The 27559-nt window shown below is 56.2% G+C and overlaps 2 protein-coding genes, 1 long non-coding RNA gene and 1 other non-coding gene across 8 annotated transcripts; 2 read left to right on the top strand and 2 right to left on the bottom strand.

The window, feature by feature from the left end:
* Positions 1 to 72: 72 nt before the first annotated feature.
* Positions 73 to 6007, top strand: PHB2 (prohibitin 2). 3 transcript variants are annotated; one of them, XM_025403812.1, is made up of 11 exons: positions 110 to 360; positions 510 to 594; positions 727 to 834; positions 1201 to 1280; positions 2203 to 2387; positions 2758 to 2887; positions 3000 to 3103; positions 3528 to 3605; positions 4857 to 4933; positions 5444 to 5449; positions 5648 to 6007. In XM_025403812.1, exons 1-11 carry the CDS (start codon positions 234 to 236, stop codon positions 5673 to 5675), a joined length of 1008 nt encoding a protein of 335 aa, XP_025259597.1. In that variant the 5' UTR covers positions 110 to 233; the 3' UTR covers positions 5676 to 6007. The 3 variants fall into 3 exon arrangements, with proteins under 3 accessions (XP_025259598.1, XP_025259599.1, XP_025259597.1); XM_025403813.1 differs by lacking the exon at positions 727 to 834 and having other exon boundaries at positions 73 to 360; XM_025403814.1 differs by lacking the exons at positions 727 to 834; positions 3000 to 3103 and having other exon boundaries at positions 77 to 360; positions 3538 to 3605.
* LOC112635731 lies at positions 3173 to 3439 on the top strand. Its single transcript, XR_003122058.1, has one exon. It is a non-coding gene; the product is annotated as a small nucleolar RNA U89 (small nucleolar RNA).
* Positions 6008 to 6906: 899 nt separating the features above from the next.
* Positions 6907 to 8112, bottom strand: LOC112635588. The gene is made up of 2 exons (XR_003121946.1): positions 7997 to 8112; positions 6907 to 7150 (listed from the first exon to the last, which is right to left on the bottom strand). It is a non-coding gene; the product is annotated as an uncharacterized LOC112635588 (long non-coding RNA).
* Positions 8113 to 10034: 1922 nt separating this feature from the next.
* On the bottom strand, positions 10035 to 27312 carry PTPN6 (protein tyrosine phosphatase, non-receptor type 6). Of its 3 annotated transcripts, none has more exons than XM_025403799.1 (16): positions 27036 to 27312; positions 19743 to 19865; positions 19288 to 19482; positions 16496 to 16685; positions 16224 to 16340; positions 16006 to 16119; positions 15734 to 15830; positions 15107 to 15186; positions 14761 to 14910; positions 13548 to 13679; positions 13261 to 13415; positions 11348 to 11415; positions 11104 to 11255; positions 10916 to 11007; positions 10406 to 10545; positions 10035 to 10225 (listed from the first exon to the last, which is right to left on the bottom strand). In XM_025403799.1, exons 1-15 carry the CDS (start codon positions 27047 to 27049, stop codon positions 10431 to 10433), a joined length of 1794 nt encoding a protein of 597 aa, XP_025259584.1. In that variant the 5' UTR covers positions 27050 to 27312; the 3' UTR covers positions 10035 to 10225; positions 10406 to 10430. The 3 variants fall into 3 exon arrangements, with proteins under 3 accessions (XP_025259584.1, XP_025259586.1, XP_025259587.1); XM_025403801.1 differs by lacking the exon at positions 27036 to 27312 and adding an exon at positions 19954 to 20729; XM_025403802.1 differs by lacking the exon at positions 19743 to 19865 and having other exon boundaries at positions 27036 to 27197.
* Between the last annotated feature and the right edge of the window lie 247 nt (positions 27313 to 27559).

Genomic DNA, 27559 nt, shown 5'->3' on the forward strand with positions numbered 1-27559 from the left:
GCCCTCCAGAAAGGGGCGGGACTTCCGTATGCGCTCTTCCTGTGCGCGAAGTTCGGGTCGGTAGTGGGCTAAGGGGGAGGGTTTCCAAGGGAGCGCACTTCCGGTGCCCTTTCTTTCGCCAGCATTACGGGCCCGAACCCTCGTGGGAAGGGTGCAGTACCTAAGCTGCAGCGGGGTAGAGGCGGGCCGGCACCCCCTTCTGACCTCCGGTGCCGCCGGCCTCAAGATCAGACATGGCCCAGAACTTGAAGGACTTGGCGGGACGGCTGCCCGCCGGGCCCCGGGGCATGGGCACGGCGCTGAAGCTGTTGCTGGGGGCCGGCGCCGTGGCGTACGGTGTCCGCGAATCCGTGTTCACTGGTGAGCAACCTTCGCCTGCTCGCCGGACGCTTCCAGTCCCTCCCCCAAACCCCTTGCCCTATCTCACCGGTCCCCGCGCCCCACCACGAGCCTAGCTAGCATTTACTCTGAGCAGCGGCCTGGCCTGATCACCACCCCTCTCCCCACAGTGGAAGGCGGGCACAGAGCCATCTTCTTCAATCGGATCGGTGGAGTGCAGCAGGACACTATCCTGGCCGAGGGCCTTCATTTCAGGTAATGGCGGGCAGAGCTTACTGACCCTGACCTTTCACCCTTGACGCCGACCCAGCAGTGGCTGTAGTGGGACGTGCAACAGGATTCAACGCTGCTCTTTTCCCTCCTTCCTCATCCCTGCTCCTAGGATAGTGGGTGCTGCGCGAACCTCCAGCAGCATATGAACTGTTGTTTTCCAAAGGGACAAGAGAATCTCTCCTTGTCGGTGGTCATGGGGAGGAGCAGGCCAAAAAACGCGTGGTGAGGGGAAACCGGGCAAAGCTAGTGAAACTGCAGCTTTTTTGGGGGAGGGGGGCGCGGGAGTTTTGCTGTGTCGCCCAGGCTGGAGTGCAGTGGCGCGATCTCGGCTCACTGCATCCTCCGCCTCCTGGGTTCAAGCGATTCTCCTGCCTCAGCCTCACGATTAGCTGGGATTACAGGCGCCCGCCACCACGCCCGACTAATTTTTGTATTTTAGTAGAGACGGGGTTTTACTATATAGGTCAAGCTGGTCTCGAACTTCTGACCTCAAATGATTCGGCCGCCCAAAGTGCTGGGATTCCAAGCGTGAGCCACCGCTCCTGGCCGAAACTGCGGCCTCTTAATACCTATCCCTGTCCCCTCCAGGATCCCCTGGTTCCAGTACCCCATTATCTATGACATTCGGGCCAGACCTCGAAAAATCTCCTCCCCTACAGGCTCCAAAGGTAGGTCTGAGCACTTGGTAATCACATGGCAGGTGGGATGATCAAGGGAGCTGGCAAGAAACCCCAGGTGAAGACGGTAGTGTCAGGCCTTTAGGCCTTAGTTTCCATGTCTGCAAGAACTGTAACAAAAATACCTGCCTCCTGGGGTCAAAGCAGCACATTCTGAACACCCTGTGTTTGCGTGCTTTCTACTGTCTCATCCCTGACATATTCAATAAGAGTATTGTTTGTCTCTTGTCTTATTCACTGCCTAGATCAAAGCCTTGTTTTAAAGCCTTTTTTTCTAACTGCTTGACTTACTATATCTACAGTTACATCCACTAGTATACTCTGTTCAGGAGAAGTTTGTCCCTACCCTTGACTAGTTCACCTGTTCTCTCCTTCTAGACCACACATAAAAGCCATGCCTTTGAGTTCCCCAGACCTCTTCCTACTCCCCACACACACACACACACACACACACACACACGCGCATACACCCTGGGTGAGGTAGGTCACCTGTAACCTGTAATGTACTTCTTTGTACTATACCTAGTGCAGGTGGCTTATTCATTTACTAGACTGCTGGGCCCTGGAATACAAGATTCATTAAGCACATTTTTGTCCCCCAAGTCCTTACAGGAGACGTGATTACGGTACAGCGTGGAAGCACCCACATTAGAGGTTGCATGGAGTACAGAGGGGGAAAGAGCAGTCAGCCCTGCTGGTGACAGGGTTGCAGTTCCAGGCTTCACAGTGGGTGAGGGTGCATTTCACCTGTGCTGCCTCATGTGTTCCTTGTCAGCCTGATTAACTCTCCTCCCCCCAGGGCAGTGCCAGGCTGTACATCATTGCACAGGGCATATAGGGAGGAACATGAAGGAGAAAAATGCTTGGGAAAGGGTGTTTGGCCTTGACCAGCCACTGCTGACCTCAATCTCAGACCTACAGATGGTGAACATCTCCCTGCGAGTGCTGTCTCGACCCAATGCTCAGGAGCTTCCTAGCATGTACCAGCGCCTAGGGCTGGACTACGAGGAACGAGTGTTGCCGTCCATTGTCAACGAGGTGCTCAAGAGTGTGGTGGCCAAGTTCAATGCCTCACAGCTGATCACCCAGCGGGCCCAGGTCTGACTCCCACCACCATCTGCATGGCGTCAGCCTTTCCCTTCTAGGCCCAGAGTACTGGGAATTAGGAAAGGCAGCTTAGTAGAAGAGGATTGTCACCCTAGTGCCATTTCCACCTAAAAGCTGTGCTAATTGCCACTGTGAAATAAGGAGAGCCAGCCAGCATTAGAACTCGGTAGCACTTGGTATTAGGAAGCACAGAGGAAAGTGGCCAAGTCTTGGCTTTTCCTGCACCTCTTTCAGCAGAGAGGCTTATGTTATAGGTTTGCCTGACAGGAAGCTAAGGCAGCGCATATTGTATTGAGAGAGTGAAGGATTCGGGGTCGCAACCCAGTCCCCTCAAACCACCCTTCCCCACCCCTGCCCCCAGGTATCCCTGTTGATCCGCCGGGAGCTGACAGAGAGGGCCAAGGACTTCAGCCTCATCCTGGATGACGTGGCCATCACAGAGCTGAGCTTTAGCCGAGAGTACACAGCTGCTGTAGAAGCCAAACAAGTGGGTGAGTCGCACGAGCAGTGGGGTGAGGGCTTCCGAGATGCAGGAGGAGGAAAGACTCGGTGGACGGGGCTCCTGACCCCGCACACGGTCTCCCTGACACTCTCCCGCTACAGCCCAGCAGGAGGCCCAGCGGGCCCAATTCTTGGTAGAAAAAGCGAAGCAGGAACAGCGGCAGAAGATTGTGCAGGCCGAGGGTGAGGCCGAGGCTGCCAAGATGATATCCTTCTGCGTGAGAGGTCTCGGCCCAGCCCCTAGGGCGCCTGAGTTCCCCATCCTCCTTCACGGGCAGGCTGATGAGACTAAGGCGAATGCGACTCCGTGCTCTCTGGCCCTTGGCTCCTTGTTGGGGGTGGGGCTACAGATGAGATCTGAAATCTTAGTGGGGGTACCTGAGCCCTGACTCCCCACTGTAAGGCCAGATCAATAGCACTGCTGGCCTTGCCTTCATTTCTGCTGCTGCCCCTAGTTCCTGGCAGCAGCCTGCAGGGAGGCCCACAGGTGGGGTCCAAGGTAGAGCAGGCACAAGCCACCTGAGCGCAACCTTGATCTGACAGCCCAGAGGAGGACTGTAGCAAGAGAGTGTGGTAAGGACGGGGCCAGGGATTGAGACCTGCCCTTGTGTGAACCTTAACCCTCCTCACCTTGGAGAAGCACTGAGCAAGAACCCTGGCTACATCAAACTTCGCAAGATCCGAGCAGCCCAGAATATCTCCAAGACGGTGAGTGTGTCAGCCCAGCGTCCCTGATGGGGCTGCCTTGAGAAAGTGCTTTCAGTGAAGGCACATTGAGGTGAGGGAATTCAAACCTTGCTTGTTCGGGTTTCTACTCAGAGTGGTTTTATGGCCGGCGCAGTGGATCACCTGAGGTCAGGAGTTCAAGACCCACTTGGCCAACATGGTGAAACCCCATCTCTACTAAAAATACAAAAGAAAATTAGCCTGCTGTGATGGTGTTTAGCTATATTCCCAGCTACTCAGGAGGCTGAGGCAGGAGAATCACTTGAACCCAGGAGGCAGAGGTTGCAGTGAACTGAGATCACGCCACTGCACTCCAACCTGGGCAACAGAGCAAGACTCCGTCTCAAAAATAAATAGCCGGGCGTGGTGGCTCACACCTGTAATCCCAGCACTTTGGGAGGCCGAGGTGGGCGGATCACAAGGTCAGGAGTTCAAGACCAGCCTGGCGAAGATGGTGAAACCCCGTCTCTACTAAAAAAATACAAAAAAAAATTAGCTAGGCGTGGTAGCGGGCACCTGTACTCCCAGCTACTCAGGAGGCCGAGGCAGAGAATTGCTTGAACCTGGGAGGTAGAGGTTGCAGTGAGCCGTGATAGCGCCTCTGCACTCCAGCCTGGGCAACAGAGCGAGACTCTGTCTCAAAAAAATAAGTAAATAGGCCGGGCACAGTGGCTCACGCCTATAATCCCAGTACTTTGAGAGGCCGAGGTGGGCGGATCACGAGGTCAGGAGATCGAGACCATCCTGGCTAACACGGTGAAACCCCGTCTCTACTAAAAAAATACAAAAAATTAGCCGGGCGTGGTGGCGGGAGCCTGTAGTCCCAGCTACTTGGGAGGCTGAGGCAGGAGAATGGCGTGAACCCGGGAGGCGGAGCTTGCAGTGAGCCAAGATCGCACCACTGCACTCCAGCCTGGGTAACAGAGCGAGACTCCATCTTAAAAAAAAAACTAAGTAAATAAAAAATAAAAATAATAAATAAATAAATAATTGGCTTCTCCAGTACTCTTCCCCTCATCAAGAATGATTCCTCTGGATTCCCTGACCTTTTGTTCTTGCCTCTGTTACTTTGCTAATAGTCATGGCTGCTGCTCACTGCTCTGGATCCCTAAATGAGAGTAGAAACCATGTCTTATTCATTGCTGTATTCCTCTACTAATCTGCATGTGTTCCATTAAGTGGCTACTGAATTGCAGGGGTGGAATTGAGGTCTTTGTATTTCCTGCCCTGTAGATCGCCACATCACAGAATCGCATTTATCTCACGGCTGACAACCTTGTGCTGAACCTACAGGATGAAAGTTTCACCAGGTGAGAGATGTGACCACACAGTGGGGTCTCACAAAGAACGTGGGACTTGGGTCTGGGTGCTTGGGCTCTGGAGCCTGCTACAGCTATTCATATGGCTCTGAGAGACATTGAACCAAAATTAGAAAAGGGGGTGGTTGACAGTTTCTATCTTGTGTCTCATAGGATTGATTTTATGAGATCAAATAGGATTATTCACATAAAAAGCACTTTAATTATAAAGTTTTCATCCAACCAAAAAGTGATGAAAGATGATACTCAGTGTTCTTACTCAAGAGCCCTCAAACTCCTTTGGTGCAGGGAGGGATGTTAGGAAAGGAAATGAGAAATAGCAGTGGCCATGAGAACACACCACCTCCTTTCATGAATCAGAGATTCCTGGCTGTCAACCCTGTTTGTCTTTTCTCTTGGGAGCAAAGGAGGGTTCAAAACTTGAGTGGGGCCTGAAGCTGTCAGCTAACATGTGCATTTCTCTTCTCTGCTTCCTGTTCATCTGGCCATCTGGCACCACAGAGGAAGGTAAGTTGTTGCTGCTTCTGTGGGGTCCTGCAGGCCACCTTCTCCCAGTACCTGCCTCCTACCCTACTCCCTTTCCCACCTCCCCGCAGACAAACCCTCAGTCGGGGTAGGAGGGTCGTAGAGGGAATGGCCTGGAGTGTCCTGCCTCTCACATTTATGTCCCCTAATAATGTCATCATCTATCTTTTTTTCCTACAGTGACAGCCTCATCAAGGGTAAGAAATGAGCCTAGTCACCAAGAACTCCACCCCCAGAGGAAGTGGATCTGCTTCTCCAGTTTTTGAGGAGCCAACCAGGGGTCCAGCACAGCCCTACCCCGCCCCAGTATCATGCGATGGTCCCCCACACCGATCCCCTGAACCCCTCTTGGATTAAGGAAGACTGAAGACCAGCCCCTTTTCTGGGGAATTACTTTCCTCCTCCCTGTGTTAACTGGGGCTGTTGGGACATTGTGTGATTTCTCAGTGATTTCCTACAGTGTTGTTCCCTCCCTCAAGGCTGGGAGGAGACAACCACCAACCCAGGAACTCTCAATAAATTTTTATTACTTAACCTGAAGTCAAGGCTTCACGCTTCACGTGTTCACGAACTGGATAACGGGCAGCACGCATGCGCACGTTCACATATGCGCTCCTGAGTCTGTCTGTGTGTCTGCCAGCAGGGGGCGCAAACAAATCTGGCTGGGGCAGCTACGGGGAAGCTGGGCCTGGGCTCCAAAACAGGACCCAAACTGGGAAGGCTGGCCCTGAGTTCTGGAGGCCCAGCTGTGCTCTTCACCCCACCCTCCATTTCTCCCACACCACCTGTTTTTTTAAGGCTGGACAGCCATGGCTTTGCTGAGCCAGATTTAAAATCTGATGACCCCAACAGAGCTGCTTCCTTGGTTGCAGGGTTCCTTGTGGCTGTGGGGAGCCTGCCTGTGCCTGTTGAGGCACTTCTGTGCCCAGAAGCCCGGTGGATTGCGCGGCCTGCTATAGGCCACCCACACTCCATTTCTCAGTCACCAGGCCTGAGGAGCTGCTCGCTAACAGGGCCCCCCTGTGGAGGTGGGCTTTCCCACAGCTCAGGGGCCAACGGAACAGGTGCCTGTCTGTTCAGTCCACAGATAAGCTGACACTTAACTTCCCAAGACAGGCCTTCCTGAATCTCAGGCACCAGAGAAACAAAGCCACTGTTTATACCTGAATCTCCCACTACTGCCCATTTCCCATCCCTGCGGGGAGACAAGGAAGATGTAGAACTCAGACAAAACATGGGGGCAAAGTATGTACAGGAACTGCCAAATGCAGATAGGGCAGCAGTTGGATCTGAACAGAGGGACTGGGTTAATCAGCTTCGATTTTTAAGATGTTTTTCTCTGCTTAGGGTTGAGTATCGAAGGACAAAGCAGACGTCGCAGCCCCAATCCTGAGTTGCTGGGAGGCTGAGATCAACAATTAGACAAAAGACAGGTCAAGTGACCTGGGTCAGTCTTCCTCATGTTCCCATTCACACTTTATTTCATGTTCCCAAAGCGGGAAGACAATGGAGGTGCCTAGGGAACCAGTGTTTCCAAATCTTGCTGCAGCCGTAAAGGCAGCCATTTTGTCTTCTTCCCATTGTTCCCCTTTGCCTAGTGATTCGTCCCCCCATCCAGAGGGGTGAAGGTCAGAGGTTGTTGGTCAGTAGTCCTCCATGGTCTTCAGGGGTCCCTGAAGGTCACTGCTGAAAAACCGACCCGGGGGCCATCTTTACCAGACAGTGTTAGGAGCTTCACAATTAGACCATCCAACACTGTACTGGAAGATGGGCCCAGGGCCGGCCAAAAGAGAACTACGGTGCATGCTCACCAGTTGCTACAGGGACCCTGGCCACAGGCCAGGTCAGGTCTCTTGAGAGGGGGCGAGCCAACCCCAAGCTCAAGGTCGACTGTGGGTTCTAGATCCACCAGGTGACAAATCGCACTGGGTGGGAGGAGGGGCTGGGGCCCATTGTGTCCCTTAGTGGCAGCCAGTCAACAAGAGCCACCCCTTGTACAGCACCCTCAGCTCAAGACAAGGGGCTTCCGGGGAGCGTGGGAAGTGGGGAGGGGGCTGCAGCGCTAAGAGCTGGGGACCTGAGGCGATGGATGTTGCTGACACAGGGACGGGGGCCTCCATCATTACCCGGCAGTATTAGAGACTCCCAACCGCACCCAAACACTGCTGGGTAAGACGAGGGCCCCCACCCAGCCCGCCCACCTTGGGTCAGGCAGCTTCAGGCCCAGGCTCCCTGCGGAAAAGCTGCAGATCCCTGGCTCCCATCCCCCCACCACCCGAGTCCCTGGGGACACTTCCTGGTGAGCCTTGCTACCCGCCACCAGCCACACCCTGGGTCGCTGATTGCTAGGCCCAGGTTGCGGTCCAAGCAGCCTTCCGAAGCCCCTCGCCCGTCGGCCTCCTGCCTCTGAGCCACCTTCCCCCACCCCCGCAGCCTGTCCCGACCCGCAATACACACCGATTTACCCACCCTCGTCCCCCCTCTGCAGTCCCTAGCTCAGCCCAGGACCTCTCCCCTGGTGGCCTTTACCTGTCAGCGGGCCCGCCTGCCCCCAGAGAGTGGGTGCCGGGGAGACGAAGGGGCTTTAAGGCCCCAGATTCCACGGCCTAGAGCCCGGCCTAGAGCCCGCCCTAGCCTCCGCTCTTCCTCCTTCCTTCTCCGCCTGCCGGGCAGCGCAGGCTCCTTACCTGGGCCCCGCCTGCCACCCTGCGCACAGGTGTGTCCTCCTGCCATAGGCTGCCCCCTCACCGCCTTAACCCCTTCCCTCCCAGCGCCAGCCATGGGCACCTCCTCTAAGGCTTGGCCACTCCTCTAGGCCTCCCACCCTCTCCCAGGGGCCTCTTTCCTCCAACCTGCCCAGTCTCACCCCTCTCTCCAGAGGAACAAAAAAAGGGGGGCTGTTCTCAGGTCCCCTCCCCACAGCAGCTGCTGCCCCCAGGACTAGCCCATTCTTCTGTGGCCTCAGACCCTGCCCACAGCAGAGCTGGAAGGCCAGAGAGATCCCTGAGGTCAGCGAGGGGTCAGCTGGGCAGGAGTTGGGCTGTGCCGCCACGCGGTGCCCAGCCTGTGCTGGGATCCCCTGAGGGAAAGAGGAGGGAGAAGGCCCCGCCAGGCCTGTGAAGGGCAGGTGGGTCCCAGCAAGGTGCCCCTAGTGTGGAGTTACCCACCGCTACCCAGAGACCCCAGCTGGCCCGGAGCATCAGCCCTGCCCCTCGATTGAGGCCTGCAGAGGGAATGATCGGGCTCCACTCTCCGGACCCAGCTGCTCCTAGACCCACCTCACAGCACAGCCCTCAGTGGAGTCCAAGTCCCACCCCAAGGGCAGGTAGCCCAAGGGCGGTTAGAGGAGGTGGGACTTGCCTTTGTGCAGCTCCGGCTGGGATAGAAAGGGCGTTGCTGGGAGCGGGGACCTGAGCCCGACAGGTGATTGCCCCACCCACGCCCTGGAGGGCCGTAGCCCCAGGGAGCTATTGTGTTGCTCAATCCCTAGCTGTTCTCTCTCCCGGTCTTTGTTTGCTTCCTTCTTAATACCCGCCAGCAATTATTTGATGCTTGTGATCGGGTTGTGAATCTGTCTCCCTGACCAGCCTAAATTCCAATTCGGGGGACTGCGAATGCCTGTGGTGCCGGGGCCTCTATAAGAAGGACTTGCTGAATAATGCACGTCCAGCCTCTGGGCTTTGGAACCTGTGCCGTCTCAGCCTTTCCGGGAGTGGGCGCCAGCCCTTCCTGAGGGATGAGTCCCACCGGCTTTACTCCCCAGGAGACCAGTATTTCAAATAAAGAAGAAACGCCAATCCTGACATGGGGGAAGGAAGAGGGGACCAAAAAACAAAGCAGTCTTCAAGCCAGCCAGCTCTTCAAACTCTGCCCAAAAGGATAAGGGCGGCAGCAGCCTGGGTGAGGGGAGGAGCTGGGCGCGCCTGGGTGCACTGAGGAGCCAGTCCCTGTTCCCGCCAGAGGGGACGAAGCAGGGCTGGCCTCGGGTCTGCGCTTCCGGCTGTTAACTACTCTTCTTAGTTCAGATCTGGAAGTCGGCATCAGGGGAGTGTGATCAGGCCCCGCTGAGGGTGGCCCCAGCTGCAACTCCAGGGTAAGGAGTGTGGACTCTGGGGCCAGACAGCCTGGGTTCAAATCCCAGCTTCACTGTTCCATAACCCTGTGACCTTGGGCAAGTGACCAACTTACTTAGTCTTTCTGTGCCTCAGTTTCCTCCACTGTAAAATGAGAATGATAAAAGTGCCTAGACTGAACTATCGTGTGTAGTCTTTTAGTGCCTGGGCACATGGCGAGCTTGTGGTGAGTCACTGTGCCCGTCTTATCGTCGGCCGTCATCTCGGTGCTTTTCATAACCACCTTGTTATGATTGCCCTCCATTTTAAAGAAGGAGACTGGGGAGCTTCGCCCACGGTCACCCTCCCACGTGTGAGGCGGAGCCCCGACCCACGTCCGTCTGACAGAAGGCGGAGCTTTCACGCGAAGGCACGCACTGTTACCCATCCTGCCCTCCGGCCGCCCACTCACTGGGCAACCACTCACTGGGCAAGCAAAGCGTTCAGAGGTGACACACAGTGATCCCAGGGCTTTATTTACAAGAGGAGAAGGGTTGGCCCTGCCTGGGGCCTGGCTGGGCTATATACAGGGTCAGGGAGAGGTGGGGGGGATGCAGCCATTTAAATTACAATAGAATGGGGCGCTCCTAGGTTCAGGTTGTGAGTCTGTCCACCGTGGAAGGCTTCCGCAGGTTCAGGGCTGAGGCTGCCAAGAGAAGCGAGTGAGGGAGTGAGAGGGTGGCTGGAACCTGGAGGGGGAACAAGAAGGTCTGGGGCATCTGGGAAGCACAGAGTGAGGCTACGGCCACCCCATCCACCCAGGGAAGGCAATGGAGCCAAGGACACGGGGCAGGGCCGGGAGGACACCCAGGCAGAAGAGCTGTACCATGGCCACCTGAGGACAGCGCCGCTCACTTCCTCTTGAGGGAACCCTTGCTCTTCTCCTTGTCTGCTGACCGCTGCTTCTTCACTTTCTCCTCCCTCTTGTTCTTACTGTGCAGGTTCTCATACACATCCTCCTTGTGTCTGCAGCGGGGTGCAGGGGGGCAAGTACAGGCAGTGGGTGCAGGTCAGGAGACAGCGCGGGGGACTCGGCACTGGCAGCCCCCTCTGGCCACCCCATCTCACAGGCGACCCAGCCACTGTCCCCGCACTAGACTCCAAGCTCCTAGAGGACAGAGGCTACATCTCATACAGGAGTGCACGGCTGGTACCTAGCAGAGGCCCACACGTGGTGGGCACTCGGGAAATGCTTATGAATAGAAAGGGTGAGACCCAAGCCTGAACTTGAAGCCAGGCCCCCCCAGCTGTGACACTTGTCCTCTCCAGAAAGTGAGGATCGGGTTGGGCAGGACAAAGGGGTGGATGCCGGGCGGTGGCAGTCAGGGCCACTCACTTGGACGAGGTGCGGGAGGCCTTGGCATGGGCGTTCTTCATGGCTGGGGGGTAGGTGATGTTCCCATACTCCGACTCCTGGCCCTTCTGCGACTATGGACAGAGGGACGGTGGGAGGGTGGTGGTCCCAGCATGGCTAGGTGGCGCCCGCCCCGCACTGCAGCCCCCTAGGCCCTGCTCTGCACGCACCTGCAGGACCTCCAGCTTCTTCTTGGTGGTTTCAATGAACTGGGCGATGGCCACGTAGATGAACTTGTACTGCGCCTCTGTCTGCACCATGCCCGAGCGCTGCGCCCGCACCATCTGGATGGTCTTCTGGATGTCAATGTCACAGTCCAGGCCTGGGTGGGGGGCAGTCAAACCTCAGATCCAGGCATAGGCAGACACCGAGGGGCTGCTCAGCCCCACCCCCAAGCCCCCAGGTGCCCCTCACCCTTGGTGGAGATGTTCTCCATGAGCATGTCGATGACAATGATGGTGCCCGTGCGGCCAATGCCGGCGCTGGGGAAAGACGGGGGTACGATCAGAGGCCAGTCAAGCCCTCCCGGGAAGGGGGGTACCCAGTGCTCAGCTCCAGCTGCAGGCACCACAGGAGCAGCCTGAGCCTCCAGTGATGGGAGGGAATGTGCCCAGGGTCACCGGGCAAGTGACGACGGACGTTTGCCCAGCTCTGCATGGGCGCGCTCCACTCTGGCTCTGTGGTGCTGACGCCGTCTCCCCGGCTGCCACCATCCTTCCCTCCTCCACTCCTCGCACCGACTCCCCACTCCTGGTGAGTGGCTGCCCCCACCCCGGAAGACCTGGGACCCCCAAATCCCACCACTATCCTGTCGGCTCCCAGGTACCCTGAGCCCTCCCTGCCTCTCCCTGCAGGAGATCTGGCGCGTCTCTCAGCACGGTTCACTTCGTTTTTCTTCAAACCCTGACATCAGGAAAAGGACACCCCTGAGACAGCAGGGTGCAGGCGCACCAGGTCAGGGCGCTCGGAGGAGCAGGGCCGTAGGAAGCTTCTCTTCTTTCCCACCCCTGGGCAAACAGACGCCAGGGAGACCCCAGGCCCACCCTCGGCTGGGCCCATCAGGCTGATGTCCTGAGTCGCACTGTCTAATTTCAAACCCAGATTGTCAAAAATAACCCCCCACACCCACTTCCTTCCTGTAACGTCTAAATAAAGGCCACGGGGCTTCCAAGAAGTGTGTGATGTGTGTGTGGCGGGTGAGCAGGAGGGTAGCTCTCGGGGATGGGCCTGTCTCTGAGAGAGCAGAGGACAGAGCCGGGTCCCCGAGACAGCCCATCGGGGGCACCTCTAGATTCAGCTGACTTGTCCCAGGACAAACAGCTGCTGGGGGAAGAGGAGGAAGCCAGAGAGTGTCGCAGGCCTGGGGTCCACGGTGGGAGTGGGAAGGGACCAGAGCAAGGCAGGTTCCCATTTCCCCCATTCTCTGCCTGACGTGAGTTACTAAACCAGTAACAGCGCCCCGTGTTTGAGGGCTGACGGAATTCCAGCCGCAACGACAGAGTCTCATTGAGTTCTCACTACAACCCTGAGGTCCTGATTTTACAGAGGAGGAAGCTGAGGGTTAGAAAAGTTAAGTAATTTGTCCAAGATCACGCAGCTGGTAAGCGGAGGGGCCCTGCACCCGCTGCCTCTCATCCACCCAGGCCAGGCGGGCTCAGTGGGCTCATCTGTGGGACCCCTGCTCCTCCTTGAGGCCCCCACCTCTGCACCTTACCAGGGTCTCCTGATCACAAACATGAGGGTAGATAGAGGAGCTATGTGCACCTCCAAAAAGGCATTGTCCATCCCCACACAGCCCTGGGGGCCAGGATGGGACGCCGCCTGGGGAAGCTGGGAGACAGGGCGGAGTCAGGAACAAGCCAAAGCCCTGGGTCTACCGATGGAAAAAGAGGAGGAATGGGGAGCACAAGCCCCATGGATGTTCCTGGGAGGCGAGAAGAAACCAACGGAGTGAGACCTGGAGAGAAAGCGGAGCAGCCAGGACCCAGGCCTACTGTGGGTGCCTGCCCGGCCTTGCCCTGCCTAGCTTGGGCCTGGCCAGCAACCGGGTCCCAGGTTTCTCCTCTGTGTTTGGCAGGGTTGGGCGAGATGGTACATCTGGGGAGGGCTCTGACGAAGACACTCACAGGCAGAGGGCCAAAGTGGGGCTGGTTCCAGCCACGTTCCACCCAGGGGTCTTGGAGCCATGAGGGGACCCAGAAGAAGCCGGGAGTGAGCAGAAGGCACTAATCGTGTGAGCTAACGTGTATGTTGCTTATAACGCTCATGGCACTTAGCAGTATTTACTTCTCAGCGGCCACTACTACTATCAGGATTATCATCCTCACCTGCAGTGCACGATGATGGGCCCTGCATGAGGCAGACTTTCCTGCCGCTGGTTGATCTGGTCCAGGAAGCTGAGGACACCCCCAGGCTCACTGGGGACCCCATGGTCGGGCCAGCTCAGGTACTGGTAATGCCAGATCTCCCGAATGAGGTCCCCCTGGGCCGAGGACACAGGGTCAGTGCCCCCTGCTCCCTCGGAACACCCCACCTGTCTCGCCCTACCCAACCAGAGAGGAGAACAAGTCCGGGAGGGACTCCCGGAGCAGGGCAGGGAGTGGGGGCCGCTCACATTGTCCAGTGGGGAGACGTGTAAGGTGCGGAGTTTGTATTCGGTCGTGTCATGCTCCCCGCAGTTGGTCACAGAGTAGGGCCCATAAACACGCTGAGTGCCCACCTCGGGCCAGTATGGGACACATTTGTTCTGGAAAGGGAGGGTCGGGTGGGGATGAGGCACAGAGCAGGGCGCTGTGGCCCATCCCAGGTCCTGCTCTAGGTTCTGAGTGCCTGGCACCGGCCCAAACGTTTGTTGGATGGATGGATGAGCTGGCAGAGAGGCAGGAGACCTGGGCTGTCGTCTCAGATCAGCCACCAACAGGTGCTGCGACCTGGCCAGCCGCTTTACTGGTACATCCATTTGTCATTCAACAAACATTGCCAAGGCAGGCGTTGTCCCCGAAGCCGTGCAAACCAGGCTGCAGTCACAGACACAGCTAACACCCAGTCTGTGCCCCTGTGCCTGGAGGAGCTCACAGAGACAAGTGACCGGGGAGACACCGCGCTGAGGAGCGTGGCTGGGAACGAGGAAACTCGCCCTCTAGGTCCTGGAGAAAACAAGACCTGAATTCACAGAGAAGGCAGCGCTTCAGCTGTGTCTTCAAACACGAGGCATCTGCCGGGCAGAGACAGTGTGGACAGAGAGTCATTTCCTAGCAGAAAAGAGCTTGTGCAAAGAAAGGCTGGGAACCTGAAAGAGCCGCGGCTGCTGGGAGCAGTGAGCCTTCAAGAGAAGCGTAGGAGTCAGAGGGAAACCACCAGGCCTTGAACGCCAGGCCTTCGAGTGTGACTTTATCCCAAAGGTGACCAGGAGCCATGGAAGAGATTTCAGAGAGGAAGGAACTCGACCCAGTTTGTCATGGATGGCATCACTTCAACGGCAGCACAGAGGGTGCTGTGTAAGGGGAGCCTGCAGAGTGAGGGGCAGACTCCACAGACATCTATGGGGCAGGGAGGACAGGAGGGGCCTGGATGCAGACAGGTGGGGAAGGTGTAGGAGGAAGGAGGACAGCCTAAAACCTGGGTCTGGAGCTCAGCCCAGGGGTGCATGCAGGGATCTGGGGGTTGCATCGTGTAGTCGAGACTTTGTCACTAGCCCTCAGTTTCCCAACAAGGCTGGACCCTCACCTCTGAGATCCCTTTCTGCCCTGGCATCTGACGGTTCTTTGACTTAATGGTATGACCACAAGGACGGGGCACGGATGTGGGGATGGGGCGGGGTGCCCTACCCGGCCTTTCTCCACCTCTCGGGTGGTCATGACGATGACGCGGGTGTTCTCCTGCCACGCCATCTGCCAGAAGTCGTTGACCGTGGCCTCTAGACAGCCCTGGCTGGCGATGTAGGTCTTAGTGTTCTCATCAGGGCCTAGCAGCTGGTTCTGGACACAAGCGTGGAGAGATGCACCCCAAAACAGTGAGCCCCTCAGCCCAGCACAGGGCCTGAACCACTGCTCCCCTCACCCATGCAAGAAGCCAGCTTTGGCTTTGCCCAGGTGTCTCTGGATCTAGGGTCCCCCACCAGACAGGGAATTCCCAGGGCCCAGCCTCTCCTCCCACATGACCCACACCACTGACCTTGATGTAGTTGGCATTGATATAGTCGGACCCAGGGATGTTACTGTCACGTCCCTGCAGGATCACTCGGCTGTGGTCAACTGGGAGTGGGTGGAGAGGAGGCGAGATGGCCTGGGTCAGCCAGGGACTCACCACACCTGTGTCAGACCCTCCTGAGCTAACAGGCCGTTCTGGTCTCAGAAGCCATGAGGCTTGCGGGGGACTGTGGGCAGCAGGGGTGGGGGATCATCTGTACGGAGGGAGTAAGGGGATTCACAAGAAGGAGGTTGGGAGCAAGGGGCAGCCTGCCTGCTGATGGTGGGGAGGCACTTCTGGGAGGAGTAGAGGCCTTTTGGAGAAGGGGTGTGGGGAGATGGCCCCTCCTGGAGTGGAGGGTGGAGACCTGTGAGATAGGGGCGGCGGCTGGGGCAGGGTGGTCTCCTGGGTGAATGGGGCAGGGGCAGCGGCTGGGGCGGGGCGGTCTCCTGGGTGAATGGGGCAGGGGCGGCGGCTGGGGCGGGGCAGTCTCCTGGGTGAATGGGGCAGGGGCAGAGGCTGCAGCAGGGGAGGTCTCCTGGGTGAATGGGGCAGGGGCAGTGGCTGGGGTGGGGCGGTCTCCTGGGTGAATGGGGCAGGCTGGGTGCTCACAGGGCAGAATGTTCTTATAGCGGTTCTTGCCCTTGTTCTCTGGCCGCTGCCCTTCCAGACGCTGGTGCAAGTTCTTCACCTCCTGCTTCTGCAAACTCTGAGATGTGGGTGAGGAAATGAGCATCACCTCCCAGAGAGAGCACCCATCGGGGGAGCTCACGTGGGGTGGGTCAGGAGCAGAGGTGGGCAAGGGGAGGAAGGTGTCCTCCTGGGGCCCCACGCGGCCGCCACCACCTCAGCTGCCCCAGCCCTGCCGGTTCCCCACCATGCACCTCAAACTCCTCCCAGAAGCCAGCCTTGGCTGTATCCTCGGACTCCTTCTTCTTGTTCAGTTCCAAGACTCGGTTCTCAATGTCAGCCGCATTCACCCTCGTGGCGTAGTACGGCTGGGATAGGGGAGAGCGAGAAGTCAGCAACTCAGAGGTCTCAGAAGCTCACACCTGGGGGACAGCTCAGGGGAAGGGAGGAAGCAGCTGGGTCCCCGCCTGACCTGCCGCAGGTAGACAAAGGCACCTGAGGCCTCCTCAATCCCCGTCTTCTTGAAGTGCTCCACCAGGTCCGTGAGGCTGTCGAAGGTCTCTGAACCACCCACTGTGTAGCGTCCACCCTGGAGGGAGCCAAATAAGGCCACTCACAGGGCTCAAGTCTCCCTCCCTGGGCCCCAGCCTTGAATTCAAGCCCAGGCAGAGCCTCCCTGCCACCCACTCTGCGGTCACAGACAGGAGCCTCAGCAGAGGCTCCCCCACCACCTGGCTGCCTTACCTCACACATGACCTTGATGTGGGTGACCCTGAGCGGGGAGCCTGGGCCAGCCTTGGGCTGGTCACTAAGCACAGATAGCACAAAATCTCCGGGCTGGCTGAGGCTCTCACGCACAAGAAACGTCCAGGGCTCGCCCTTGGCCTGCAGCAGCGTCTCTGCCTGCCCTCCAGACATGTGGCCATGGTACCACCTACAGAAGGCAGCGTCAGGGAAGGTGAGACCCAGGCCACAGGGGAAGGCGCTGAGCAAAGATATTCACAGAGAGGGGCAGGAAATCGATCACCTACTGTGGCCAGGCACTGCGCTAGATGGTTCCAAATCCACCATCGTATTGATGCCTCTCACAAACATGCTGAGGGCTGGGTATGATATTACCCCCATTTTATAGATGAGGAAACTGACGCTGAGCTGTTACTTACTGGCCTAGGGCCCCTGATGGACTCCAAGGCAAGCCTCCAGAGCTCTGTTGCCCAGGCTGGAGTGCAGGGGCACGGTTATTGCTCTCTGCAGCCTTGACCTCCCAGGCTCAAGCTATCTTAGCCTCCAGAATTCTGACCAGGCTTTGAACCCAGAGACCACCTCTGAAAGGCAGAAAGGCTGGCAATATTCCAAATATTTGGAAGAGGGAAACTAAGGAAGAGTCTCCATGAAGGATCAGGCTGTGCCCCGGCAGAGACCAGAGGCAAAGAGAAACACAGACCAAGGCCACACCACAGGGAGTGGCGGGAGATGGACAGAGAGACACAAGTCACAAGGAAGGCCAATGGGGTGCGCTCCCCCAGGGAGGCGGGGAGGACAACCCCACTGGGGAAAGAGTGGTGTAGGGGGCTCTGGGGTGCCCTGGATGATGTCACACTGAAGGGGAGCCCAGGGTTCAAAAGGGTTCAAAGGGATTCAAAGGGGCTGTCGGGGCAGAAAGCAGAACTAAGCCCTTTCCCCAAAGCACGCCCCTTTCCCAGGAGGAAACTGTAGCCCCACAATGCCCTGCCCCACAGGAAACCACGTGATGGAAAAAACACAAAACTCCTTCTGGGGAGAGAGTGAGAAGTGAGGTTGTGAGGTTTCCTCAGCCCAGGGACAAGGGGAGGGCGGGCAAATTTTCCAACCGCAGGGATGGGGGGAAGAGGGGAGGACCAGTCTGTCCCAACCCATCTCACCCCTGCCCAGAGGTGACTCCAGCCGAGAGACCCCCCAGAGCCTCCATACCCCGTTAGGCCACTTCAGCCCACCACTTGGGGACAGGCTAGGACCCCAGGCAGCAGGGAGGGGGCTGAGCCCCTTCCCTTGGGCCCCAGGATGAGGAAGTCTCCATGCAAATGTCAGGCTGACCACAGGAAGCACAGAGCCACCGAGGGACAGATGCAAATTCCCGCAGAGAAGGAGGTGCCACAGACAAGGCAGGGGACACAGCAGAACCTGGGAGAAAGTCTCTCACACACTCCCAGGTTCGGGGGTGACACTGGCTCCTGGGATGGGTCACCCAAAAGGGCCTTCAGTGTGGCTTCCCCGGTCTTAACCTCCTGCCCCAGCACTGCCCTCCCTTCCTTCTCTCTCTTCTCTTTGAACCCAGGCCTCAGCCTCCTCTGCAGGGGCCTCCTGGGGCCCTGCTCCTCTCTTCCAACTCTAGGCACTGGTCAGCCCGTCCTCCTCCTCCTAGCTTGAGGCAAGGAGAAACAGAGGACATGAGCTTTAGAGGGTCTCGCTGGCAGAAGCCCCCTGAGTGTTGCAGTGGGGAAGAGGAAGGGCAGGGGGCAGACACAGAGCCAGCCATGTGAGGCTCAGACGAGGAAGGCCTTGAAGGAGGCAGATCCAGGAAAGGAGGCCTCCCAGGTGGGCCACAGGGCTGTACCGCGACCGAATCCAGCTCTAAGTTTCAATCAGTGACTTGACCAAAAATATTGATGCAGTTTGGAGGCCCGAATCTCAGAAAGGCTGCAAGCTGGCAGAAGCAAGTTTCCCAATCATTTCAACAATCGATCCACGAATGCAGGGCAAGGGCAAGTCGGCTTGACCCAGGGGTCCGTGTGAAAATCCCCTAGCATTATTCCGCTGCCCTTTAAGAGGATCTGGCATTGAGATGCGGCTGCTGAAAGGAGCCATGGTGTCCTGAGGAGTGTTCAAAGCCCCCCAGCCCCCCTATCCATGCCTTTGGAAGACCCCAGGAGGAGTCGAGGAGGGCACAGGAAGGAAATGCCTGGAGTATTATTCTGTGCCTGGGACAGTGCGAGACCCTTTACACAGGTGAACACTTCACATCCTGCTTTCAGTGATCTCTGTATTTGACCCCACAGGACAGACCCATCCCCACTGGGCGGCTGGGACAAGGTATCAAGTGTCCTGGCAACCGTTCATCCCCATCCTCATCCGCAGTGTCAGCTCCTCACTGTCCTAACATGCACTGGGGTGAGAGGCAGACGGAGGAGGGCAGGCTGGCTTCCAGAGGAAGAAGAGCTTTCTAACAACAGAGCTGGCCGGCACGATATGCTGGCCACCAGCAGTGGCCTCCCTGTGTCTAGTGGGACCTGGGCTGCAGCGGCCAGGGCCCCTGGTATAGGGCAAGGCAGCTTTCTCTGGCTTCCTCGGGGTTAGGTGGAAAGGGTGGTAGGTTAGGCTCTGAGACACCAGGCCACAGGACAGCATGAAGGAGGGACACTGAGAGCCCCAGCCGGTGCGGGGAGGGGAGGGGATGGAGGGCAGGCAGTGCCGAGTGCCAGGCTCCCTGTCTCCCTGGCCGCTCAGGGCGGGAGCCGACTCACCCCTGCTTGCGAGTGGCGGGGGTACAGAGGCCTCACCTCTCACTGGTGGGATCGGAGCAGTTCAGCGGGTACTTGAGGTGGATGATGGTGCCGTCGCGGTCTTGCAGGACGCCCTGCTGCTGAGTGTAGTACTCCACCAGCTCTGTCAGCGTCGCAAACTTCTCCCCTCCATACAGGTCATAGAAATCCCCTGAGTTCTGGATCCGAATATGGGTCACCTGATCCCCCACCCTGCAGGGCACCAGGCGGTGAGGCCAGTCGGTGCAGGAGTAAAGCAGGAGGGCAGGGATCGGCTGAGGTCCTGGGTGGGGGCACACATGGGCATGGGTGGGCACAGACAGGGGTGGGGAGGGCGGGGGTGGGGCACGAGGGCACAGACAGGGCGTGGGGGTCGAGGAGTCGGCACTGCCACAGGGAACCAGGAATGAGTGGTTCAGGGCCTGGACGGCACAAGATAGTGGCCAAAACGCCGGGGGTGGGGGGGCACCTACCTGACAGAGAGCGAGAAGTCGCCCTGGTTCTTGCGACTGGGCCGAGCCAGGAAGCTACCATGGACACCGCGGCCCTTGAGCAGGGTCTCTGCATCCAGCCCACTGAGGTCTCGGTGAAACCACCTGGGCGGCCCAGGCAGGGCAGTGAGGAGGGGTCCCGTGGGCGCCAGGCACCCTTGCCTCCTGTCTACCGTGGGTGGCAGGCCCTTACCTCACCATCCTGGGGGCTTCCGGAGAGGAAGGGGGCGCAGGGAATGAGGAGGTGCAGCTAGTCTGGGCAGGTGGAGAACTCAGGGACTAAGCCTCAAATGCAGCTCCAGTGCCAGGCCGCTTCACCACCCCTGGTGGTCCCAGTTCTGGGGCTGCCACTCCACTGGCCTGGGGCGGCCGGCAGGGCGGGGACAGGAAGAGGCGCGGCCGACCCCTTGGGGGAACTCACTTGCACTTCTCGTTTTAGAGCAGAGCAAGGGAAGAGAAGCAGAGCACGGTGGCACTGGGGGTGGGGACGGGGCCCACTTCCCACACGTCTGCAATCAAAGGCTTAGGAGCATGGCATTGCACACATGTGACAACACACGCAGTAAGGACACACGTGTGCATTGCACACACCAGGCCCAGATCATACTTCATGCATGTGAACCGAGACGCTCACACGGCATCTCTTCCTCCTCCACCAGCTGCTTTTACACAGCCCTCCCTGGCCCACGCTAATGACAATGATGGCGGTGACAGCTGTCAGCGAGTGAGTCCTGCTGGATGCCGGGTGCTGTGCTATAATGGCGTTCACATGCCTCGTCTGATTGATTTCTCACCACAGCCCTATGAAATAGGGGCTATCTTTATCATCTCACAGACAAGGAACCTGAGGCTAAGGAAGGGTAAGGCATTGCCTGAGTCCCTCAGTGAGTCAGCTGCAGTGCCAGGATTCAAACCCAGACAGGCCGGTTCCAAAGCCAATGCTTTGAACTCCTATACACCAGCCCTCAGGGCTTCAAAGAACAGAGATTAAGAGCCTCCTTGTGCAAAGGGGCTGCCATGGGAGCGGGAGACTGATAGTTAAGACCTCGCCAGTGCTTGCAAGAGAGAAGGGTGCACTTCTCTAACCAACATATATGTTTTGTCCATGCCACTGTGGCAGAGGGATGGACAGCATGACCCTGAGCAGCCCTGTCAAACTTGGGTCCTTTCTGATTCTTGTCCCTAGGCCTCTGCCCCGCCCCAGGACTCCCACCAGGGGGCCTATCTCCGGGGGCTGGGGACCAAGGTCCTCGCCATGGCTGATTTTCTCAGGGCTGGTTGATCTTAGAGGCCCTAAACACTAAGGTATATGATGCTCCCTGCCTGTAATTCCAAATACAAATGCCAACACCGCCAAACCAAAATGAGGAAAAGAAGCTCAACAGGGGATATATAAGAAACACATATTGATGGCTTCCCCTAGGGAGGGAAACTGGGTGGCTAGAGGACAGGGCTGGGGGGACACTTGGTTCTCTACATACCTTTTTGAATGTTATATGATGGGCACGCATTACCTTTACAAAAATAAATATGCTAACTGAGAACAATTTCTGGGAAACTTTTAGGGTGCAGGGAAGGCTCTTTGTCTCTACCTGGATGCTTTTTGCATCGGTGTGTATAAACGTGAAGTCGGCCGGGCGCAGTGGCTCACGCCTGTAATCCCAACACTTTGGGAGGCCGAGGCTGGCGGATCACGAGGTCAGGAGATCGAGACCATCCTGGCCAACATGGCGAAACCCCCTCTCTACGAAAAATACAAAAAAATTAGCTGGACGTGGTGGTGGGCGCCTGTAATCCCAGCTACTCGGGAGGCTGAGGCAGGAGAATCACTTGAACCCAGGAAATAGAGGTTGCAGTGAGCCGAGATCACACCACTGCACTCCAGCCTGGTGGCAGAGTAAGACTCTAGCTCAAAAAAAAAAAAAAAAAAAAGTGAAGTCAGGTTGTTGTGTACTTAATGTTTATGAACATTATGCATGGTTTGCTTCAGTTAAAATAAGAAAAAAATAAAGTTTTAAGCCCAACAAGTCTAATTTTCCCATGATAACTACTTTATCATTTTTAGAAACAACAAACATCAATGTTTTCCCCCAAAAAAAGGCTTTTCCACTTTTCCTTCTTCCTTTATGTTCTATTTGTTTCTGGTTTTCTTCTCTCACTGGTGCCCTGGGGAATCTGCCTGGTGGGTTTATTGCATGGTCCGGCTTTGACTACCTCTTCAGCTTGGACACCACCCTGGAGCCCCAGAACTCCACGGAACCCCCATGCCCAACGCCAAGGAGCAAGAACACAGCAAAGCGCGCTGCAGTGCGGGACACCCGCCGGTGCTCTCGCTCATCTCAGTGTTCAGAGTCCAGTGCGATGCCTGGCACTGAGCAAGTGTCTAACAAACAAACTTGTCAGTCCATAGGCATATACCTGGCCACAAGTACAGCTTCCTGGTCCTACACACACAGCCTGCTTGTCATACACAGCCAAGGATGCACACATAGTCACGGCACATGCACCTCATCATCCATATCCACCTACACAGATACCTGGTGCAGTGCACATCCCCACGCGTGGAACGTAATTCTGACCACACACAAAGTTTCAGGTCCACGCTCAGCACCAAACGCCCACTGCACCCTGGCCCCAGTACACTGTCCTTCCAGGGCTTAAACCCACTTGGTGGAAAGGAACTAACTAGGTACCCAGGAGAAACTAACTAGGCACTTCTTCCTGAACCATGGAAGAGGCAGGAATTTCTCTGAAGGGTGTCAAGCCAAGATGCAGAACTCAGACAAGAGGTACAGTTTCTGCTATCCTTTGGCAGGAAAATGAACAACTACCTCCCTGACCTTGGTGTGGTGTGGGATTTGCAGATCACTTTCACATACATGATCCTATTTAGGCCTCAGACAGCCCTGTGATGTAGGAATAATTTTCCCCGTTTTCTTATGGGAGGAAACAAGCTCAGGGAGACTAAGAATTACAAAAGTAAGTGCCTGATAATTCAGAAGAAAAAAATATTTCCTTGGAAGCAGGAAGATAAAAGTCGAGATCAAGGCCAGGTACAGTGGCTCATGCCTGTAATCCCAGCACTTTGTGGGGGTGAAGCTGGTGGATTGCTTGACCCCGAGTTTGAGACCAGCCTGGGAAACCTGTCTCTACAAAAAATACAGGTGTGGTGGCACAGCCCCTGTAGCCCCAGGTACTTGAGAGACTGAGATGGGAGGATCGCTTGAGTGTGGGGTGCTCGAGGCTGCAGTGAGCCATGGTTATGCCGCTGTAATCCAGCCTGGTGACAGAGTGAGACACTGTCTCAAAAAATAAAAATAAAAATAAAAATACAGCTGGACTCAGTGACTCATACCTGTAATCCCAGCACTTTGGGAGGCCGAGGTGGGAGGATCGCTTGAGGTCAGGAGTTCGACACCAGCTGGGCAACACAGTGAAACCCCGTCTCTACTAAAAATACAAAAATTAGCCAGGCGCGGTGGCAGGTGCCTGTAATCCTAGCTACTCGGGAGACTGAGGCAGCAGAACCGCTGGAACCTGGGAGGCGGAGCTTGCAGTGAGCTGATATTGGGCGGCTGCACTCCAGCCTGGGTGACAGAGCAAGACTCCATCTCAAAATAAATAAATATTAAAAAAATAATTTTTTTTTTTTTTTTGAGACAGTCTCGCAGTGTCGCCCAGGCTGGAGTGCAATGGTACGATCTCTGCTCACTGCAAGCTCCGCCTCCTGGGTTCACGCCATTTTCCTGCCTTAGCCTCCCGAGTAACTGGGACTACAGGCGCCCGCCACCACGCCCGGCTAATTTTTTTGTATTTTTAGTAGAGACAGGGTTTCGCCATGCTGGCCAGGATGGTCTCCATGTCCTGACCTCGTGATCTGCCCGCCTCAGCCTCCCAAAGTGCTGGGATTACAGGCGTGAGCCACCGCGCCTGGCCCAATGAATTTTTAAAAAATTAAAAACCAAGCCAGGCGCGGTGGCTCACATCTGTAATCCCAGCACTTTGGGAGGCCGAGGTGAGCAGATCACTTGAGGTCAGGAGTTCGAGACCAGCCTGGCCAACATGGTGAAACCCCGACTCTACTGAAAATACAAAAATTAGCTGGGTGTGGTGGTACACGCCTGTAATCCCAGCTTCTCAGGAGGCTGAGGCAGGAGAATTGCTTGAACCTGGGAGGTGGAGGTTGCAGTGAGCCGAGATCGGGCCACTGCACTCTAGCCTGGGCAACAGAGTGAAACTCCGTCTCAAAAAAAAAAAAAAATTAAAAACCATGCAGATCAAGATCAACGGTGATATAAGAAGATAGGCAGTCTGGAAGGGCGAATAAAGCAAAATAATCTGTAGAAAATTCGTGAACTTCTCTGAGCCTCAGAATCCCCGTGGACAAATGAGCTTAACAATATTTCCCAAATACTGATGTGAAAAGCTGGTAAGTGGCAGGGTTTCAGTGCTGCCAGCTTTTACATTATAGTATTAATCCTCAGGCCAACACTACTTAGTAGGTGTTATTCACCCAATTATAGAAATAGAAACTAACACTCAGAGATGTTAAGTAATTGGCCAGGGTCACAAGCTAGTGAGTGGGAAGGTGGGTAAAACAAGGATGTCAGATGCCGGAGCCTGGTGCCCTTTCCACCACCAACCATACCGCAGCAGACAGCGTCGGGGTCAGATGGGATAGGCACTGCCACAGCCCATGATGGAAGGTGGAGGAAGAAGTGCTCCCCCAGAGGCAACATGCATCAGGGCAAAGGGGTGGCACGCACAGAGTCCACATGTGCAGTGCCTGGCTGTGAGCAAGCCGTGTGGCTGGAGCAAAGCTGCTCTGAGAGGTTGGGACCCTGCTGTAGAGGGTCATTCAAGGCCAGGCTGAGAAACCAAGGATGGAATCTGCACCAGGGGAGGCCTGGCCAAGCTACCTGGCAGGAAAATGACCACGGAAAGGATCAAGCACCAGAAGACTCAGTTGGAACCCCATCGGTGGGGCCGACAGTGACAAGACGTGCACTGGGGCAGGAGCAGACGTGAGTGTGAGAAGCAAGAATCAGCAGGGCTGGGGAGCCACCCACCCACAAATTCACCAGTACTCTGTAATCAGGTTGTCACTTTTTCTTTTTTGTATTTTTTTTGGGGATGGAGTCTCTCCCTGTCGCCCAGGCTGGAGTACAGTGGCGCAGTCTTGGCTCACTGCAACCTCTGCCTCCCAGGTTCGAGCAATTCTCCTGCCTCAGCCTCCCTAGTAGCTCGGACTACAGGTGCGCCCTACTGTGCCCGCCTAATTTTTTCTTTTCTTTTCTTTTCTTTTTTTGCATCTTTAGTTGAGACAGGGTTTCACTATGTCGGCCAGGCTGGTCTCGAACTCCTCCCAAAGTGCTGGGATTACAGGCGTGAGCCACCACGCCCAGCTAGTTGTCACTTTTTCTTTCTTCTTTCTTTTGGCCAGTTGTCACTTTTTCTTTTTCTCTTTATTTTTTTTCTTCTTTCCTCTTTCTCGCTTTCCTTTTCTTCCTTCTTTCTCTTTTTCTTTCTTTCTTCCTCTCCTTCCTTTCTTCCTTCCTTCTTTCCTTCCTTCCTTCCTCTCTCTCTCTCTCTCTCTTTTTTTGACACAGAATCTTGCTTTGTCACCCAGGCTGAAAAGTGCAGTGTCACAATCACAACTCGCTGCAGTCTCGACCTCCTTGGCTCAGGTGATCCTCCTGCCTCAGCCTCCCAAGTAACTGAGACCACAGGTGCGTGCCACTATGTCCAGCTATTTATTAGTAGTAGTAGTCATAGTTGAGATGAGGTCTCTCTGTAGGTTGCCCGGCGTGGTCTTGAACTCCTAGGCTCAAGTGATCCTCCCACCTCAGTCTCCCAAACTGCTGGGACTACTACATGCTTGGGCCATCATACCCAGTTGTTTTTTTTTTTTTTTTAATAGAGATGGAATCTCTCTATGTTGCCCAGGCTTGTTTTAAACTCCTGAGCTCAAGCGATCCTCCCATCTCGGCCTCCCAAAGTGCTGGGATCACAGGCATGCACCACCTCATCTGGCCAGGTTTTCACTTTCAACATCCCAGATCCAACAAGGTCTAACCTGCCGTGGCCCTGCCTCTGCTTCACGAGGGCCCTCTGCCACGGACACACAGTCCTTTTTTTGTTTGTTCCCACATTAGGGCTTTGTGCTCACCATCTCCTCTGCCCAGGGATGCTCGACTCCTGATCACCACATCACATGGCTGGCTCCTCTTCCTCCTCAAGCAGGTCTCAGCTCAAATGTCACCTCCTCGGGAAGGCCTCCCCGATCCCTCCAGCTAGTAATGTCACCTGCATACCCAGTCACTTGCTAGCACATGAAGCTGGTTCATTTTCTTTTTTTTTCTTTGAGACAAGGTCTCGCTCTGTCGCCCAGGCTGGTGTGCAGTGGTGCAATCACCACTCACTGCAGCCTTGACCTCCCAGGCTCATAGCTAGAACCACAGACGCATTCCACCACACCCAGCTAATTTCTTATTTTTTGTAGAGACACGGTCTCACTATATGGCCAGGCTGGTCTCAAACTCCTAGGCTCAAGCAATCGTCTCGCCTCAGCCTCCCAATGTGCTGCGATCACAGGCGTGAACCACTACACCCAGCCGAGGCTGTTTCATTTACTGCATAACACTTCTCAGAATCTGCAATGATCCAATTTATTGGGTTATTTGTTCAGTCTGTAACCTCCCACTGGAATGTAAGCTCCGTGAGAGCAGGGACCATGTCTGTCTTGTTCACTCCAATATTACCAGCATCTTAAACAACACCTGGTGTGTAACAGACGCTCAACACGTACCTGTTGAATGAAGGATGCAGGGGAAAGGGAAGTGAAAGGAAACGGAAGGAAGATGGGACCAAAGTCAGATGTTGGGAAGAGCGGGGAAGTTGGCTGGGCATGGGAGGGCCTTCGCGGGTGGCCTCTGATTGCTGTTTCAGGTGTTGTGAGCTACCCACGGGGGACAGGTCCTAAGCAGGAGACAGAAGCAGGAGCCCAGAGGCTGGAAGTAGAAATGCAATGGGGAGAACAGATACACACTTGTCAGGGGGAAAATGTTAAAGATGGGGCAGAGGGGCATGAGTGAGCCTGGGGGTCCTCACACTTTGCGGGAAGGGGAAGGTTCATAGGGACCAGAAGCAGGCGCAAGGCAGGGCAGCGGCAGATCGCACTCACGCTCACATACATGATGGAGTGAGCATCAACAAGGCCCTCCCTCCCTCCAAAACTAACAGGAGACTAGGACCCAGGTGGTGCCTGGGACTTACCCACAGGACAGCATCTCTCTGTAGGGATGGGGAAGTCACAGCGGAGGGCCACAGGGGGCGGGGCTGAGCCAGGGGCACAGCTGTGCACAGCGGCCCAAGCCAGGAGAGGAAGAACCACTCAGAAATCAGCCACTTCCTCCTCGATCCAGCCTGCCAGGCCAATGGCACCGCAGGGGCAAACCCTGGACTAATAGTCTCCAGGAAAAGGACAGGTGGGGCGGGGCTGGCCTGAGACCGCCCACAGTGGCCAGCTTCCCTGCAGCCCCAGTGCGGGAGTACAGCAGGCCTGCCCGCTGGGCCAGGGCCCCCTTCCCTAGGGAGAGGAGGAGCCACCTGGAGCTCCACCTGGAGCTCAAGCTGACAGAGCAGCGGGACGCTGGGTAGGAGCAAAGACCAGGAAGTAACCCTGGCTGAGGGAAGAGCAACCAATGGGGGAAAGCTCTCAGTAGGTGGAAACCAAAGGGCCTAAGGGAAAGTCCTAACAGCCCAATTCCTCAGAGAAGGAGGTGTCCCCAGTGCAGGCC

This window comes from Theropithecus gelada, chromosome 11 (assembly GCF_003255815.1).
Source record: "Theropithecus gelada isolate Dixy chromosome 11, Tgel_1.0, whole genome shotgun sequence".
NCBI classification, from domain to species: domain Eukaryota; kingdom Metazoa; phylum Chordata; class Mammalia; order Primates; family Cercopithecidae; genus Theropithecus; species Theropithecus gelada.